This window comes from Terrapene carolina, unplaced genomic scaffold, assembly GCF_002925995.2.
Source record: "Terrapene carolina triunguis isolate 2854851 unplaced genomic scaffold, T_m_triunguis-2.0 Scaffold31, whole genome shotgun sequence".
NCBI classification, from domain to species: Eukaryota; Metazoa; Chordata; order Testudines; family Emydidae; genus Terrapene; species Terrapene triunguis.
Genome location: NW_020664382.1, coordinates 7,943,679 through 7,958,169, shown reverse-complemented (window position 1 = coordinate 7,958,169; position 14,491 = coordinate 7,943,679). Strand labels below are relative to the sequence as shown.

The window sequence follows — 14,491 nt, the reverse complement described above, 5'->3', positions numbered from 1 at the left end:
AGACCCATGCATTCACACAGAGCAGCTTGCAGGATTGGATCCTTAGAGAGGAAATTTGTTTGTGTCTAGGTAGAAGAGACCAACTAAGTTACTGAGTTAACCTGTCACTGAAGCTTGGCTGAGTGATTCTTACTCTGTACAAAAACAACAAGGAGTCCAGTGGCACCTTAACCAGATTTATTTGGGCATAAGCTTTCGTGGGTAAAAAACCTCACTTCTTCAGATGCATGGAGTGAAAGTTATAGATGCAGGCATTATATAATGACACATGAAGAGAAGGGAGTACCTCACAGGTGGAGAACCAGTGTTGACAGGGCCAATTCAATCAGGGTGGATGTAGTCCACTCCCAATAATAGATGAGGAGGCGTCAATTACAGGAGAGGCAAAGCTGCTTTTGTAATAAGCCAGCCACTCCCAGTTCCTATTCAAGCCCAAATTAATGGTGTTAAATTTGCAAATGAATTTTAGTTCTGCTGTTTCTCTTTGAGGTCTGTTTCTGAAGTTTTTTTGTTCAAGAATACACCTCTACCCCGATATAACGTGACCCATAACACAAATTCGGATATAACGCGGTAAAGCAGTCCTCTGGGGGGGCGGGGCTGCGCACTCCGGTGGATCAAAGCAAGTTCGATATAACGCGGTTTCACCTATAACGCGGTAAGATTTTTTGGCTCCCGAGGACAGCGTTATATCGAGGTAGAGGTGTAGTTACTTTTAAATCTGTTATAGAATGTCCATGGAGGTTGAAGTGTTCACCTACTGGCTTTTGTATGTTACCATTCCTGATGTTCAATTTGTGTCCATTTATTCTTTTACGTAGGGACAGTCCGGTTTGGCCAATGTACATAGAGGGGCATTGCTGGCACATGATGGCATATATAACATTAGTAGAGGTGCAGGTGAATGAGCCCTTGCTACCCTCTGATACTTACTCTGTACAATTCATCAAGGACTGGTCAGTCCCTGCTTCTATAGTTGTGCACACGACCATATTTGTTTTTATACTTGTATCTTCCTTGAAAGATAGAAATCAGTTGATTAAGGAAGTGATCATCTATAATTGATGCAAAACTGGCTCACCAGCTTGTTGAAGATCAACTTCTTGACTCAGAAGTTCAACGGAGTTTTTTAAGAACCGTAAGCTGAACAGATGTAAGTTTGCATTAAGAAACTGAAAAGATAAGTTTATTTAGATATGAATTACCAAAGAAGATAGATGAGTCACTCTTCTTAGAAGGGTTCAAGAAGAGGTCAGACAAAATGCTTTGGGGAGACATAGCACAGAGGAAATCCTGCATCTTTCAAGGCAGCTGCACTACATCATGGAGTGGTTCTCATCCCTGTCATCTTCCCTAGCATCCTCCTGATGAGGTTGCTGATGACTCTTCAGCACTTGCTTTGTACTGTCTTGCTGTATTTAATCTCATAAGAACATAACAAAACTGGAGCTCTCTAACCATTATCATTATTATTTGTAGGATAGTAATGCCTAAAGGTTTCAACTGAGATGGAGGCCTCATTGTGGTAGGCACTACACAAAAACACTGTAAGAGACAATCACTGCCCTAAAGTTCTTATTATCTAAATAGACAGGACAGACAAAGGGTGGGAGACAGGAAGGATTCTCATCCCCTTTTTTACAGAACTGAAATGTAGAGAAGTTCAGTCCAGGTCACACACAAATTGAACCCAGTTCTCCTGAGTTCCAGTCCAGTGCCTTAGCCAGAAAACTGTCCTTCTATGCTCATCATTCTGTTTCCTATTGTTGGAACTCTGACACTTATTGGCCAGGGCTATATTTCATTTGGTAACTTGCACTGGGTTTTCTGGTGTTCTTGAATTGGTCTTTTATTTTATTTTTATTTTTTTTTTAATCCTCAGTTTCTTGTTCTGAGAAGGTATTGATACATCATAGTCCTATATGGGGTTTTGTAGTTCCAAAGGACTACATTTAAAGAGACACTATCAAGATTATTATCATAGTTAAAAAAAAATCGTAACTGTTTCACTAATATGTTTTAAAGTTTTTTCACCAGATAAAATGTTAGCTTCAAATACCAACAACTATTTTAAAAGATTAAAAAGTGAACACAGAATTTAGCAAGTCTTGCATAATTATGAATCAAATTTGAAAACTTTTAATTAGCCTGTTCCAGAATTTGATTCAAGTTCTGATGGGGGGGGGTGGGGGCAAACATGGAGCCTGATCCTATGAGGTGTTGTATATGCTAAATTCTCATTGAAGCCAACGACAGTTTAGGAAACTCTGTACCCTCCAGGACTGAGCCCATAGTTCTGATAGCACAGTTTATTATCCCTCCAAAAACTATGGTGCATCCTCTAAAATGGCTCCTTGAAGTGCAGTGTTTGTACACTGTCAGCTTTAAAAGTTGCATCCCCAACACTGGGACATAGCTTTCAAAACTGGCTCAGCTTTCTATTAGTGTAGAGAGAGCAATGCTGTTTCAGTAAAATGAGAGCACCTCTGGGTTATTCTTGCCCAGTGGTCAGGATACTCTCTGTTAATTTGGCTGCTGTGCTCTTGTCATTACTTGTACATCTGTTGTGTGGTGTTTGCTTCTATGCCCTCCGACTACGTAGATTCAGAGAGATGGGGTCCTTTTTGTAGTAAGAACAGGAGTGTCATGCCTACAAATATATTTTCCTTATAAATACATGCTGATTGTTTACCCATGAGGTACTAGATCCTATCAAATTTCTAAGCAGTTGCAACTCTTACTGAAGTCAGTGTTGTGTTTGCTCGTGGTGGTGCTGCTGCTGCATTTGATCCTATGTTACTGTTCATTGGGAGTTTAGAGCAGACAGGGGAAGCAGGCAAAACATTTCATGCTACTGTCTGTGTATTTAGGCACATGACTATCATTTAATATTAATGAATACAGTGTTGTTGCAGTCATGTTGGTCCCAGGATATTAGAGAGAGAGGGGATGGGTGAGGTAATATCTTTTACTGGCCCAACTTCTGTTTTTCAAGCTTTTCAGCTCACACAGAGCTCTTCTTCACATCTGGGAAGTGTACTCAGTCCAGGTCTACACTACAGACCTATATCGGTATAATAGGTTGCTCAAAAATGTGAAAAATCCACACGCCGAGTAACGTAGTTATACTGACCTAACCCCCGTGTAGACAGCACTATGTCAACGGGAGAGCTTCTCCAATCGACATAGCTCCTGTCTCCTGGGGAAGTGGATTAACTATGCTGCCAGGCGAAGTTCTCCCATCAGTGTAGTAGCGTCTTCACTAAAGTGCTACAGCGGCACAGCTGGCGCACTGTACATGAAGACAAGCCCTCAGTGTCACAGCTAAATACAAGGTGAAACAGATTGTTTAGCATAAGTAGTTAGCACATATTTCAAGGGACCATTGAAGGTGAATGGTGAGAGCCATATAAGTTAATTAACTATAGACAGATAGACTTGTGTCTCAGCAAAACCTTGTTTTTTTCCTCTTAATCAAGCAATGCCTATTATTCACTATTATTGTTGGTGTTTATTCTGAAGAGCATTATGCCTCTACTCAATGGATGTACCTATAAATCTGACCTGTGCAGCCTAAGTGGGTTTTATTAAAGTTGATGAAGATGCTAGAAGTACATTAAGGGCTGCAAAAGACAGATTCCTGCCCTCTGAATTTATTTTTTGATAATTGTTATTTCTATTACAATTATCAATATAGTATCTGAGTTGGGAGGAACTCTGGTTTTCAAAATTACCCAGGGTTTGTATAAATTTACTATCATAGGTGCTGGAACTAGGGGTGTGAGGGTGGCTTTTAACACCCCCATTATAAAAATTGTTCCAGCACCCTTGTTTACTGTTGTTGTGTAATCAATAACATTAGTGAAGGTGTGTGGTTAGAATATAACCACGTGTTTGCAGTGTGCCAGATGCAACAAGTGAAAGCAAAGGGACTTTTTAACCACCTGATGCAAGATTTTCTCACTTAAAACCACAAATCTATACACAATACTGCACACTCCTCTGTAAGCTTATACCACGTGTGGTCATGATAACCAGAGCATGTGTGTCTTTATTTCTCAAACCATAGAATAACTATAGAACTACTAAATACATTGCATGTAGTTGGCACTTTTGGTCCCCTCATTAGTACTGCTTCTATTAAATCAGGTTCATTTAGAGCATTCCAGATTGTTCAAAAGTTTGGTTTTCTGTCAGTTTAAAGGAAAAAATCTACCCCTACCTACGGTAGCCCTGCAAGGGGATTTTGCACGCCACAGGGATATCATCCACAGAACTGGATCTGCTTATTATAGGATTGGGGCTTACAATTTTATTCTTCATCTATTATATATTTTCTCATCTTACATGGTGCTATAATTTAAAACAATACCCTATAAACACTATTTTTTTTATTGAACTTACTATTCAGACTTGTATTCTATCACCACCTGCTTTCACATGCTCATACTATACTTCTCCATGCTTGGTTTTAGTCTAAAGCTGAACTTTCCTGTAAACTGAGCAAAATTCACTCACATTTTTATTGTTTAATTAAAGGCGAGGCAATGGAGTCTAGTGCGCTGGCTGGGAGCCTGGGCCTTACGAGCTGGAGTTTGGCTGGGTGTCTCTGTAAACCAGGAAGAGGGTTAATTTTAGGGTTACACGTGCCCTCCGGGACAACTGCAACCACAATTAGCAAACAAATAACGGGGCAAAAAAGCTGCAGGAGGCCTTGGTGCTCTTCCTCGCGGCCAGGGTCATTTCCCCAAAGGGCTCAGCACTCTCGGTGAGTGTGAGTGGCCCAGCCCGGCAAGCTGGGTGTGTCCCAGTCCCACCCCCTCCTGCGGCTGGGCTGAGGACCAGGGCTGCGGTAGCTGGCGCACCAGGAAGTACCGCAAGGCCGCGGCTTCTCTCGGCCACCACAGGCCGGGGGGGAAGGGGGCTGTTGTGCAGCAGGGACCCGCGCTGGGCTCCGGGGGCGCGGCTTGTGCCCGCCCGCAGGGTTATTAGGCGAAGGGCAGGGGCGGGCGCGCAGCAGCCTCCGCTGGAACAGCCCGGTCCGGCCCAGCCGCCGGGGCTCCGCAGCCGCGTCACAGTCGGGGGCGGGAGCCCTTCAGCGCCCCGCTCCCCCCGCCCCAGCCCGGGGCCCCACGCCGCGCCGCCGGCGGCGTCTGAGCAGCCCGCGCGGGGGTCCCCGGCTTTGCCAAGGAGGCGCTGGGCCGAGCCGCCCCGGGGCCCGCTCCCCGATCCCGCTGCAGGCTCTGCGCGGCTCCTCCCTGCCAGGGGGCACTGCTGGCTGCCGCCCCGCCCCGCCCCGCATGTGGGTCGGGCCGGAGCTCCGGGAAGAGGTGGGTCCCAGGCGCTGCACATAGATCCCGGAGCAGCAGCGGCCGAGCAGTGACCCGCCCAGGCTCGGAGCCAGCGCAGTGTGAGCAGAGCCCACCCACTCCCCGGTCAACAACAGCGCCCCGACCTCGGCCATGCCGCGCCTCGGCGCCGCGCTGCTCCTCTGCCTGCTGGTGCTGAGCCTGCCCGAGCCCCCTGCCGCAGGTAGGTGCCGTGAGCCCTAGGCCGTGGGGCGCCCCGGGGCTGTGCGCGGGGGGCGCTGGCCCTTGCAGCCAGCGTGGCCGGACAAGGCAAGGGGTGTGGCGCGGAGCTGGGGGGCTTGTTTTGCTGCAGAGGCCCTGGTCACCGGGAAACTAGGCCTTAGTAGCGATCTGCCTGGGGCGATTCCTTGGCTGGGGGGCTCCGTAAGGGCGTGGGGTGCGAGAGCCCCTCGGGGAGGTTTCAGGCAGTGGTTAGTCGGAAAGCCGCTGAGGACGCATGTCCCTGCGCGAAGACTATGAAAAGCGATAGATGAAGCCAGCGATGTGTTAAGGTGAGCAAAAGTCTCCCTTGATTTTCAGTTCACGCCTAGGGACAATCCTTTGGAGGGAGGGCAGGGGTTGTAAGTTCTGGGGACATCACTCGCCTTTATTTTTATTTTCAAACTTAATTGCTGGTTTTAAAATGTGTTGCTGTCTTTCGTATACACTACAGGCCACTCTCCTCCCCATAACGTCTTGACAGTTGCTAATTTATAAAAATGTTACGTCTAGATACACAGTGATGCACAATGCTTGTACCCATGGATTTTTGCTGCTCTAAATCTATGGTAGAGCCAGGCCTTCTGTGGTAGATAGGCCCTTTCCCCTTTCTAAGTTTTATTTTTTTTAAATGGCTAAGCTATGTATCTCTTTGGATTTCAACTTGTCTGTAAACATTTTACTTATTGGGAAGTAAGTCATTCTTACTTGTGATGTTATGTCACAGTGCTGCCGCCTGGTTATCCCAACATCAGGGGCGGAAATCCCCGTTGCTACTCTTGCCTTGCAGCAAGCTGTTCCAGTATTCTCACGGGTAGGGGCTAGAAAGCGAGAGGAATGTATTATAGTTTGCCTGCCACCTGCTATCCTATGCTTCCCAGATGTAATTTTGCTTTATAATAAATGCTAACAGGCGAAGTGTCGGATACACAAAAGTTTTGAGACACAAAACTATGTTTTGATATTCAAATTAATAGAAGAAATCAAAGAAATTTAAATACTGGAAGGAACTCATTTTGTGTTAATACAGTGTAGCAATACATGAATAATACATAACATCATATAACTCAGATAAATGCAAAACAGATGCACAAAAGGGCCATTTAAAATGGTGTTTGTCTTGCCTATGAAATTCATTGTTCTGTTTTATACTTGGCTGTGTTTGTCTGTGCTGTGGGTGTGTTTTTCTCTGTTTGTTTTAGCTGCGTCTCATTGGGGACGGGGGGGGGCTCATCTGTTTCAATAATGGCTGGCAGACTTATTCTGCATTTATTAATTTGGGATGTTTTAACCCAGTTGACTTGCAGTTGCATTCTTCACAATCTCAGACTGTAGTAAACAAAACCAGTAAAATATTCTTTGAAATTAGAGGCAGTTTTGTATAGGTGATCATTTATTTGTTCTTTGGATTTTTGGTTATTTTTTGTTTTATGTGTGAGTTATCAGATACTAAAATTTGAGTAACGAGAATTAAGTGCCACAGAAATTGAGACCTGAGATAATACAATGAGGCTGCTTTTAAAATATAAACCAGAGTAAGCAAGGTACTGGACTTCACTGTGTAATGTGGCCCTATTATAATGTCTTTTTCTGTATCTCCAGTAAATATGGGTAATATAAAGCAGAATCACCTTTTATTCCAAAACATGTATTATGCTAGTCCAAATAAAATGAGAAGGAAGAGTTCTTACAAAATTGATGGTACAGTTTGAGAAATCAGTCATCTGAGCTGAGTATTTTCCTTTACAGTGTTCCATGGAACCAGTCCCATTTCGCAATAATTTGCCGTTTGGCATGTGCCCCATTAGCTTGGTATACAATTGCAAAATTGTAGTTTAAAACAGTTTTGTGTGTGTATGTGTGTGTGTGAGCAGTTAGTTACATGAAGAATTGCTATTGAAACTTCGTTACAGTGTTTAAATGTGGATAAATTCTAGTTCTGAGAGAACATAGTTAAAATAGTCAAATTTCATTTTTTACTTATTACCCCAAACCCTCTATCTTTTATCTATTATGTTTAGGGTTGGAAGAATTAGATTTTATCAGTAAATGTCAAACATTGATTTCAGCATATAAACACAAACCAACAAAAAATATTTCCCTCAATAATAATTGAAATTTACAGATAGGCAATGTAGGGGAAACGCTGTTTGAGAAATTATTGGGGTTTGATTTGAGGATATTTACTTTGTATATTTTTGGTGTGATGTTGACAGTTTGTGTTTTTACAGGTTTAAAGTTTAACAGCTTTAACTTTCTGAATCTCAGTATCTGTCAATAAATAACTATTGTCTGACCCCATCTCTCATAATTTTCTGCAATTATGAAAATTTAAATTGATGAACATTCAAAAAAGCTTTAAATCTATAATTATTGAAATTTTCAAAAAATAAAAATTGACCTCTGCCTAACTATGTTGCATAGATTTCTGACTCCGGAATTTCCATTTTGTGCCACTGCCTAAATCTAACTGCACCTTGAGGTATTGCTTCTCAAAGGCGATTATTTTGCTTCATGATCAAGTTCATGATCTGTCTGATATAAAGATCTAGAATTAGACTGATCTGTTTTGACGGATTTGCTGCCAGGTGATAATGTTGGAGTACTTACTTCAAACCTAAACTCAACCTTAACTATTACCCCAAACCCTCTATCTTTTTTACTCTTACAGTCACTTATTCATATTTATCTTGTAGTATCTTTAGTGTTCTCAATGGTGAACATGGGGAATTACTTGAAGGGAAACAATAAATCTTTAATTGTATCTGGACTATGTCAGAAGTTTCTGAAGTCCAGAAACAAATAACTTGTTCCCTCCTTTGTAAATGCTCCTTTTTCTGAGAGAAAAGTTATTTTAAAATGACACTAAATGTGGGTCTTGAACATTAGAAACATATAACAAGTCAAGGTTTCCTGTCTGCAGCATCTTGCAATCCAAATTAAATTGAACTCTCTTCAGACATTTCCTTTTCAAGAAGACTTAAGTACTGGATGCTTGGAATTATATTTTAATAACCTTGTATTTGATTTTAAAAAGAAAATGCTAAACACAAAATTATCAATTCCATGGAAATGAAAAGGTTGTTATAATGAAGTACTGCAGATTTAAATGAAAATTATTTAAATTAAAGCAATTTAAATCAGTGTTTTAAATCATTGATTTTTAATCAGCTTTTCCATTTGTACTTCAGTTATTTTCTAAAGAAAGATGCATTCTCATTGGTTGATATAACCATTAAAACATGTTGATTTACAACTAAATAGTTTTTACATTCGACTTGTTAAATTTTTTTGCTATCTAGTTAGAGCAATGGTTTTCAGACTGCGGGTCTCGACCCAGTACTGGATCATGGAATGTAAGGCACTGGGTCGTGGCTGCTCTGGTCAGCACCGCCGACCGGGCTATTAAAAGTCCCGTTGGCAGTGCTGCCTGGGTAAGGCAGGCTAGTCTCTACCTGTTCTGACAGCATGCTGCGTCCCAGAAGGGCCAGCTGCAGGTCTGGCTCCTAGGCAAGGGGGCCATGGGGTTCCGCGCGCTGCTCCTGCCCGAGCACCGGCTCTGCACTGGGGGGGGGGGGACAGTGCCTGTGGGCGAGAGCCGCGCGCGCCTCTGCCTAGGAGCCAGACCTGCTGCTGGCTGCTTCTTGGAAGCCTGCCTTATCACTGCTGCTGACCGGGAGCCACCCAAAGTAACCCTGTGCCCTGCCCCCTTGAGCCCCCCCAAACCCGGAGCCCCTTCCTGCACCCGGACTCCTCATCCCTGGTCCCACCCCAGCCCAGAGCCCTGATCCCCTCCCACACCCCAGCCCCTGCCCTGAGCCCCCCAAACCCAGAACCCCCTCCTGCACCCCAAACCTCTCATCCCTGGCCCCAGCCCTGACCCCCTCCTGCACCCAGAGCCCTGACCCCCTCCCACACCCCAACCCCCTGCCCCAGCCCAGAGCCACCTCCCACACCCTGAACCTGTCATTCCCAGCCCCACCCCGCAGCCCTCACCCCAACCCTCTGCCTGAGCCCCTCCCACATCCCAAACCCCTCACCCCCAGCTCTGTTGGGTTGCAGACATCAACAATTGTCTTCAACTGGGTCTCCACAAAAATGTTTGAAAACCACCGAGTTAGAGAATACCGCACTATATACATTTATTTAAGCAATTATATAACTTAATATTTTCAGATTCTTAATTGTACATTTTTAGTATATTAGAAAATGGTGAATGATTTGTCTCAATCTGCATTAGGATGGTAATTGGAATTTAATTAAACACATAAAGCAACATATACAATTTATTAAAACACCCCTAAACGTTTTGCATACATAAACTTCAGTGTTTTTCCATGAGCAGCAGAGTAAGTTTTCATGGTGGGTGGAGTCATAAATAATCATAATTTGACAACTGAGTCAATCACAGCTGAGGTAGAAAGAAGCTATAAAACAGGAGTATGAAACCACCCAGGTGGGGTCAGTGGATGGTCCTGATGAGATACATGATGGTGTTTCCTAGAGTCAGAGGCCGGCTCCCTATGATAACTTTGCCAGCCTGTTGCACCCAGTAGCACAACTCCTGGCTGCCCCACACGATCGAGCCCTTAATACAGTACATACATATCGTGCCATATTTATAAAGCTTGATCTCAAAAATTAGATGTTTTCCCCCTGATTCTTTATATAGAAAAACAGTCCCTGTAACTCTAATTCAGAGGGTTTTTAGAGACTCATGGATTCAGCATATTTAGTTTTTATTTAAATGTTGAGAGATTTAGGCCTTAATTTGTTGTACATTGATTTAATTTTAAATAGGTTTATTTTTAAAAAGAAATAATTTAAATATAAAAATAAAAAAATCCAATTTAAATAAAAAATATTTTTCTCCCCCTGCCCCCCATTCAGTTTTATCCACCCTGAAAATTACACCCACCTTATTTGGCACAAAGCTCAGAAGACTCGTGTATAGAAATGACCTCTTACTGTGTATCAACTGTCAAGTTAAAGGTTTTGATTAAAGTAGTCATTTCGGAGCCCACTGACTGGGACAGTCCTGCTTCTGAATAATGCTGTTGCTTCATACCAGCAGTATGTGAACCCAGTGTCAGGAAAAAATGAACTAGTTTCCTTCCTCTTTTGTTACTTCAGTAACAGTCCAGAAAAAAATTAGAATGTGCATTTCTCACCTTCAGCATTCTTGAATTGGCACCTATCTATGGTTGGCTAAGCGAATTAGCTGGTTATACAAGATACTCTGCCATGTGCATCAGACTAATAGTGAGCCCTAGCTGTTCAAGTATTCAGGAGTTTGTATGATACCATGATTCAAGAAAAGGTTGCTCTTTATATTTAAGCAAAGGATTCTCAGCAACCTTAGAAATACACACTAAATAGCAAATGAAACTATGCTGTGAACACCATTTAAAACTTACTTTTCATTGATCTTATGACAGCCAGCCCTGCCACGGATGGCAAGTTCATATTCTTCCTGATTCTCCAGAGTCACAGTTGCCAACTGTCACGTGGTAAATAAGCACCTGACTTTCACAATAAGCCAAAAATCAAGCTAATCCCATTTCAGAACAAGACCAAAACAAGCCAATCCCCAAAAACCCCAACACTGTGACTAGATCCCCCCTGGCGTGCAGTCTGGGAGTGTGGTGGGCCCACTGTGCACCCCAACTCTCTTCCCCACCACCCTTGCCTCCCCCTTGCCCCTGCTTGCCGGGAGCCAATTTAAAAAAAAGAAGCAATAAGCTACAATCCAAAAACTAGCCAACGAGCAACTCACAAGCCAGTTAAGCCAAAAACAAGCCCAATTTCTGCATTTTTTTCATGGGTTTGGCATATTTGCCCAGAGTGTGCTATATTGGTGACATCAAGTGAACTGCAGTAGGCTCAAAGACATTTTTCCCCAGTATTGTCCAGGTTTGCAAGTTTAAAAAGACAACATTGCAAAACCAGGAAATGTAGTAAAATTCTATACATACCAGAGGCCCTGTAGGCAAGTTTTGTGGTTAATGTCACCAGGAAAAATGTACTCTGTGGTATTGCAGTGAGACTGGGCACTCAGGAATTATTATTATTTATTTTAAAGAAGGGCTTCTTAAGCTAATACGCTAAAAGTTCCTAACTAATGAGACCATTTGGCATATTACACAAAGTTATTGGAAATTCATTAAAACTGGATGGGAATTGTTTTACAACACATTTTGTACAGGTTGTATTGTACTTCCCAATGTCTTCAAAGTGCTTTGGAAACATGCTAATTGTTAGCAAGCCTAATAGTTTTTTATAACTATTTTTTCTCTCTCAATAACTATCCCTTAGTTCCTTTGACTTGTTTTGTTAATTTCTGGTTTTGAAGTTCTTAAGCTGCATTTCTGCTCCTCAAGCCAAAACAGCAATAAACTACCCAGAGGAAAAAAAAATCTATTCTGATAAATAGAAAGCATCATATAAGGCCTAATTTTATGTGCAGAGGCTGGGCTTAGCATGGGCTCTGTAATATACCTAGGTTTATATCTATTTTAATAATAAGAAAAATCATATGAACTTGAATGAAAAATGGATATTTAAAAAAAAAAATCACAACACTTTCATAACACAAGGCTGCCAGTCCTGTCTTAACTTTCCCTAGCTTAACTTTCCCGTATACTGTTTTCTAAGGGCTAGTCTACACTGAAAACTTACATTGGCTTAGCTACTTCACATGGGGGTCTGAAAAATCCACACCCCGTGGGAAATATAGTTAAACCAACCTAGCCCCCCAGTGTAGAGAGCACTAGGGGCAGGTCTTCACTTAAAATGCTGCATCAGCACTGCTGCATTTCTTCAATGAAGACTATCTGTGCTGATGGAGAGCTTCTCTCGGCATAGGTACTGCACCTCCCCGAGAGGCGCTAGCTATGTCAATGAGAGAATTCTCCCATCAACCTAGCATGCCTACACTAGGAGTTCGGTTGGCTTAACTGCGTTGCTCAGGGGTGTGGATATTTCACACCGTTGAGTGACATAGTTATGCCAACTTAATTTCCTGGTCTAGAGGAAGAATTCTCTCATCGATATAGCTACCACCTCTCGAGGAGGTGCATTGACTACAGCAACAGGAGAACCCTTCCTGAAGCTGTAGTGAGTGTCTACACTGAAGTGCTACACTGACTCAGCTGCAGTGCTGCTGTAATGTTTTAAGTGTAGACAAAGCCTAAGTGACTATATGAATGTGAGATTAATAATTTGCATAGCATTTCTTTATCCCAAACGACCCCAAACTGATTTTCAAATTTTGATGAGCTACCTCTGGAGCCCCTTCTAGACTGGTACGCAGCTTGTATCGTGTTGCCCACGTGTAGTAAAATACAAGTTGAAAACAGGAAGTGAATAATAAAACATCTAACTGGAACTTTAGAATAAGTATACGTAGGCACAACATAAATTACCTCATGGGAACTGGCCTAATATATGGGGTGTTATGCAATCATATGGGATTTGTAATAGTTATATTGTTGTTTTGGTTTAAAATATACATCCTCACAAAAATAATGCTCTTTAGTACATTGTCATTAGGTTATGGCAAGATATGATTACCCAAAATAAAACACGTTATCTCCCCTGGGTCAATATTAAATATTTATTGAAAACGATTTTTGAAATAAAATAGAAATTAATACAGCTCTGAAATTGTCAAATGCATATTAGCCACAAGCATGCTTAAAGAATTAGAAAACATGATCTATATAATGACAGGCTTAAGGAGCTCAATCTATTTAGCTTAACGAAGATAAGGTGAAGGGATGAATTGATTACAATCTAGAAGCACCGATGTGAGAAACAAATGTTTAATAATGGGCTCTTCAGTCCAGATGAGAAAGGTATAAGAGAGTGCAATGTCTGGAAGTTGAAGCTAGACAAATTCAGACTGGAAATTTTTGACAGTGAGGGTAATTAACCATTGAATAATTTACCAAGGGTTGTGATGGATTCTCCATCACTGACTATTTTTCAGTCAAGATTGGATGTTTTTCTAAAATACGTTCTAGGAATTATTTTTGGGAAGTTCTGTGGCCTTGATACAGGAGGTCAAACTAGATGATCACAATGGTCCTTGGAATCTATGAATAAGTGTATGGATGTTTGATATTTTCACATTCAAATGAGAAGACAACCTTTTGAAAGGCATAAAAGTCATTGCATATGCTGTGAGCAAGTCAACTGCAAGATTGCATTGAGAGGGAAAAGGTGAAAAACTAATTCAGCCCAGGTACAATAGTTTTCTATCCCATCTGTCATTGTATACAGAACAAAACTCAATGCTTGGGGACCACTGTAGCTTTCAATACTTGAATCCATCTTCATTGATTCAAATTATAAAGCTAGATGCTTATATGGGATCTGAATATTAGGAAAATAAGAACATAAGAATGGTCATACTGGGTCAGAACAATGGTCCATCCAGCCCAACACCCCATCTCCTGACAGCAGCCAAGTGACACATGCCTCAAAGGGAATGAACAGAACAAGGCAATCATCAAGTGATCCATCCCCTGTCGTCCAGTCCCTGCATCTCGCAATCAGAGGTTTAGGGACATCCAGAGCATGGTGTTGTATCCATGACCATCTTGGCTAGTAGCCATTGATGGACCTATCCTCCATGAAATAACATCTATTGGATCTACAGCTGAAAAGTGCTATATAGGAGCCAGTTATTTTATTTTATTATATGATGTTTTTCATCAGAAGATGTCAACGTGCTTAAATAGTGTAAAGAACAAAATCAAGAGCATAAAAGTTAGGAAATGCCAGAATTAAGGTTACCTATGCAACCTTAATTTGGCCCTTTTGTGCATATGCATTATGATACAGTCTTTAATTACATTATCACACTTTTTCCCCACAGGACCTTGCCTCATTCAGTGCACTGGATAGATGGTGCCCACTTA

At 42.0% G+C, this 14,491-nt stretch overlaps 1 protein-coding gene across 1 annotated transcript in view; it reads left to right on the top strand.

Annotated features, from left to right (window-relative positions):
- Nucleotides 1-5,462: 5,462 nt before the first annotated feature.
- LOC113406486 (interferon gamma receptor 2-like) overlaps nucleotides 5,463-14,491 on the top strand; it is a 38,727-nt gene continuing 29,698 nt past the window's right edge. Inside the window, exon 1 of the mRNA XM_026651702.1 lies at nucleotides 5,463-5,532. Coding sequence (XP_026507487.1) covers nucleotides 5,463-5,532 — 70 coding nt within the window. The remainder of the gene's footprint in view (nucleotides 5,533-14,491) is intronic.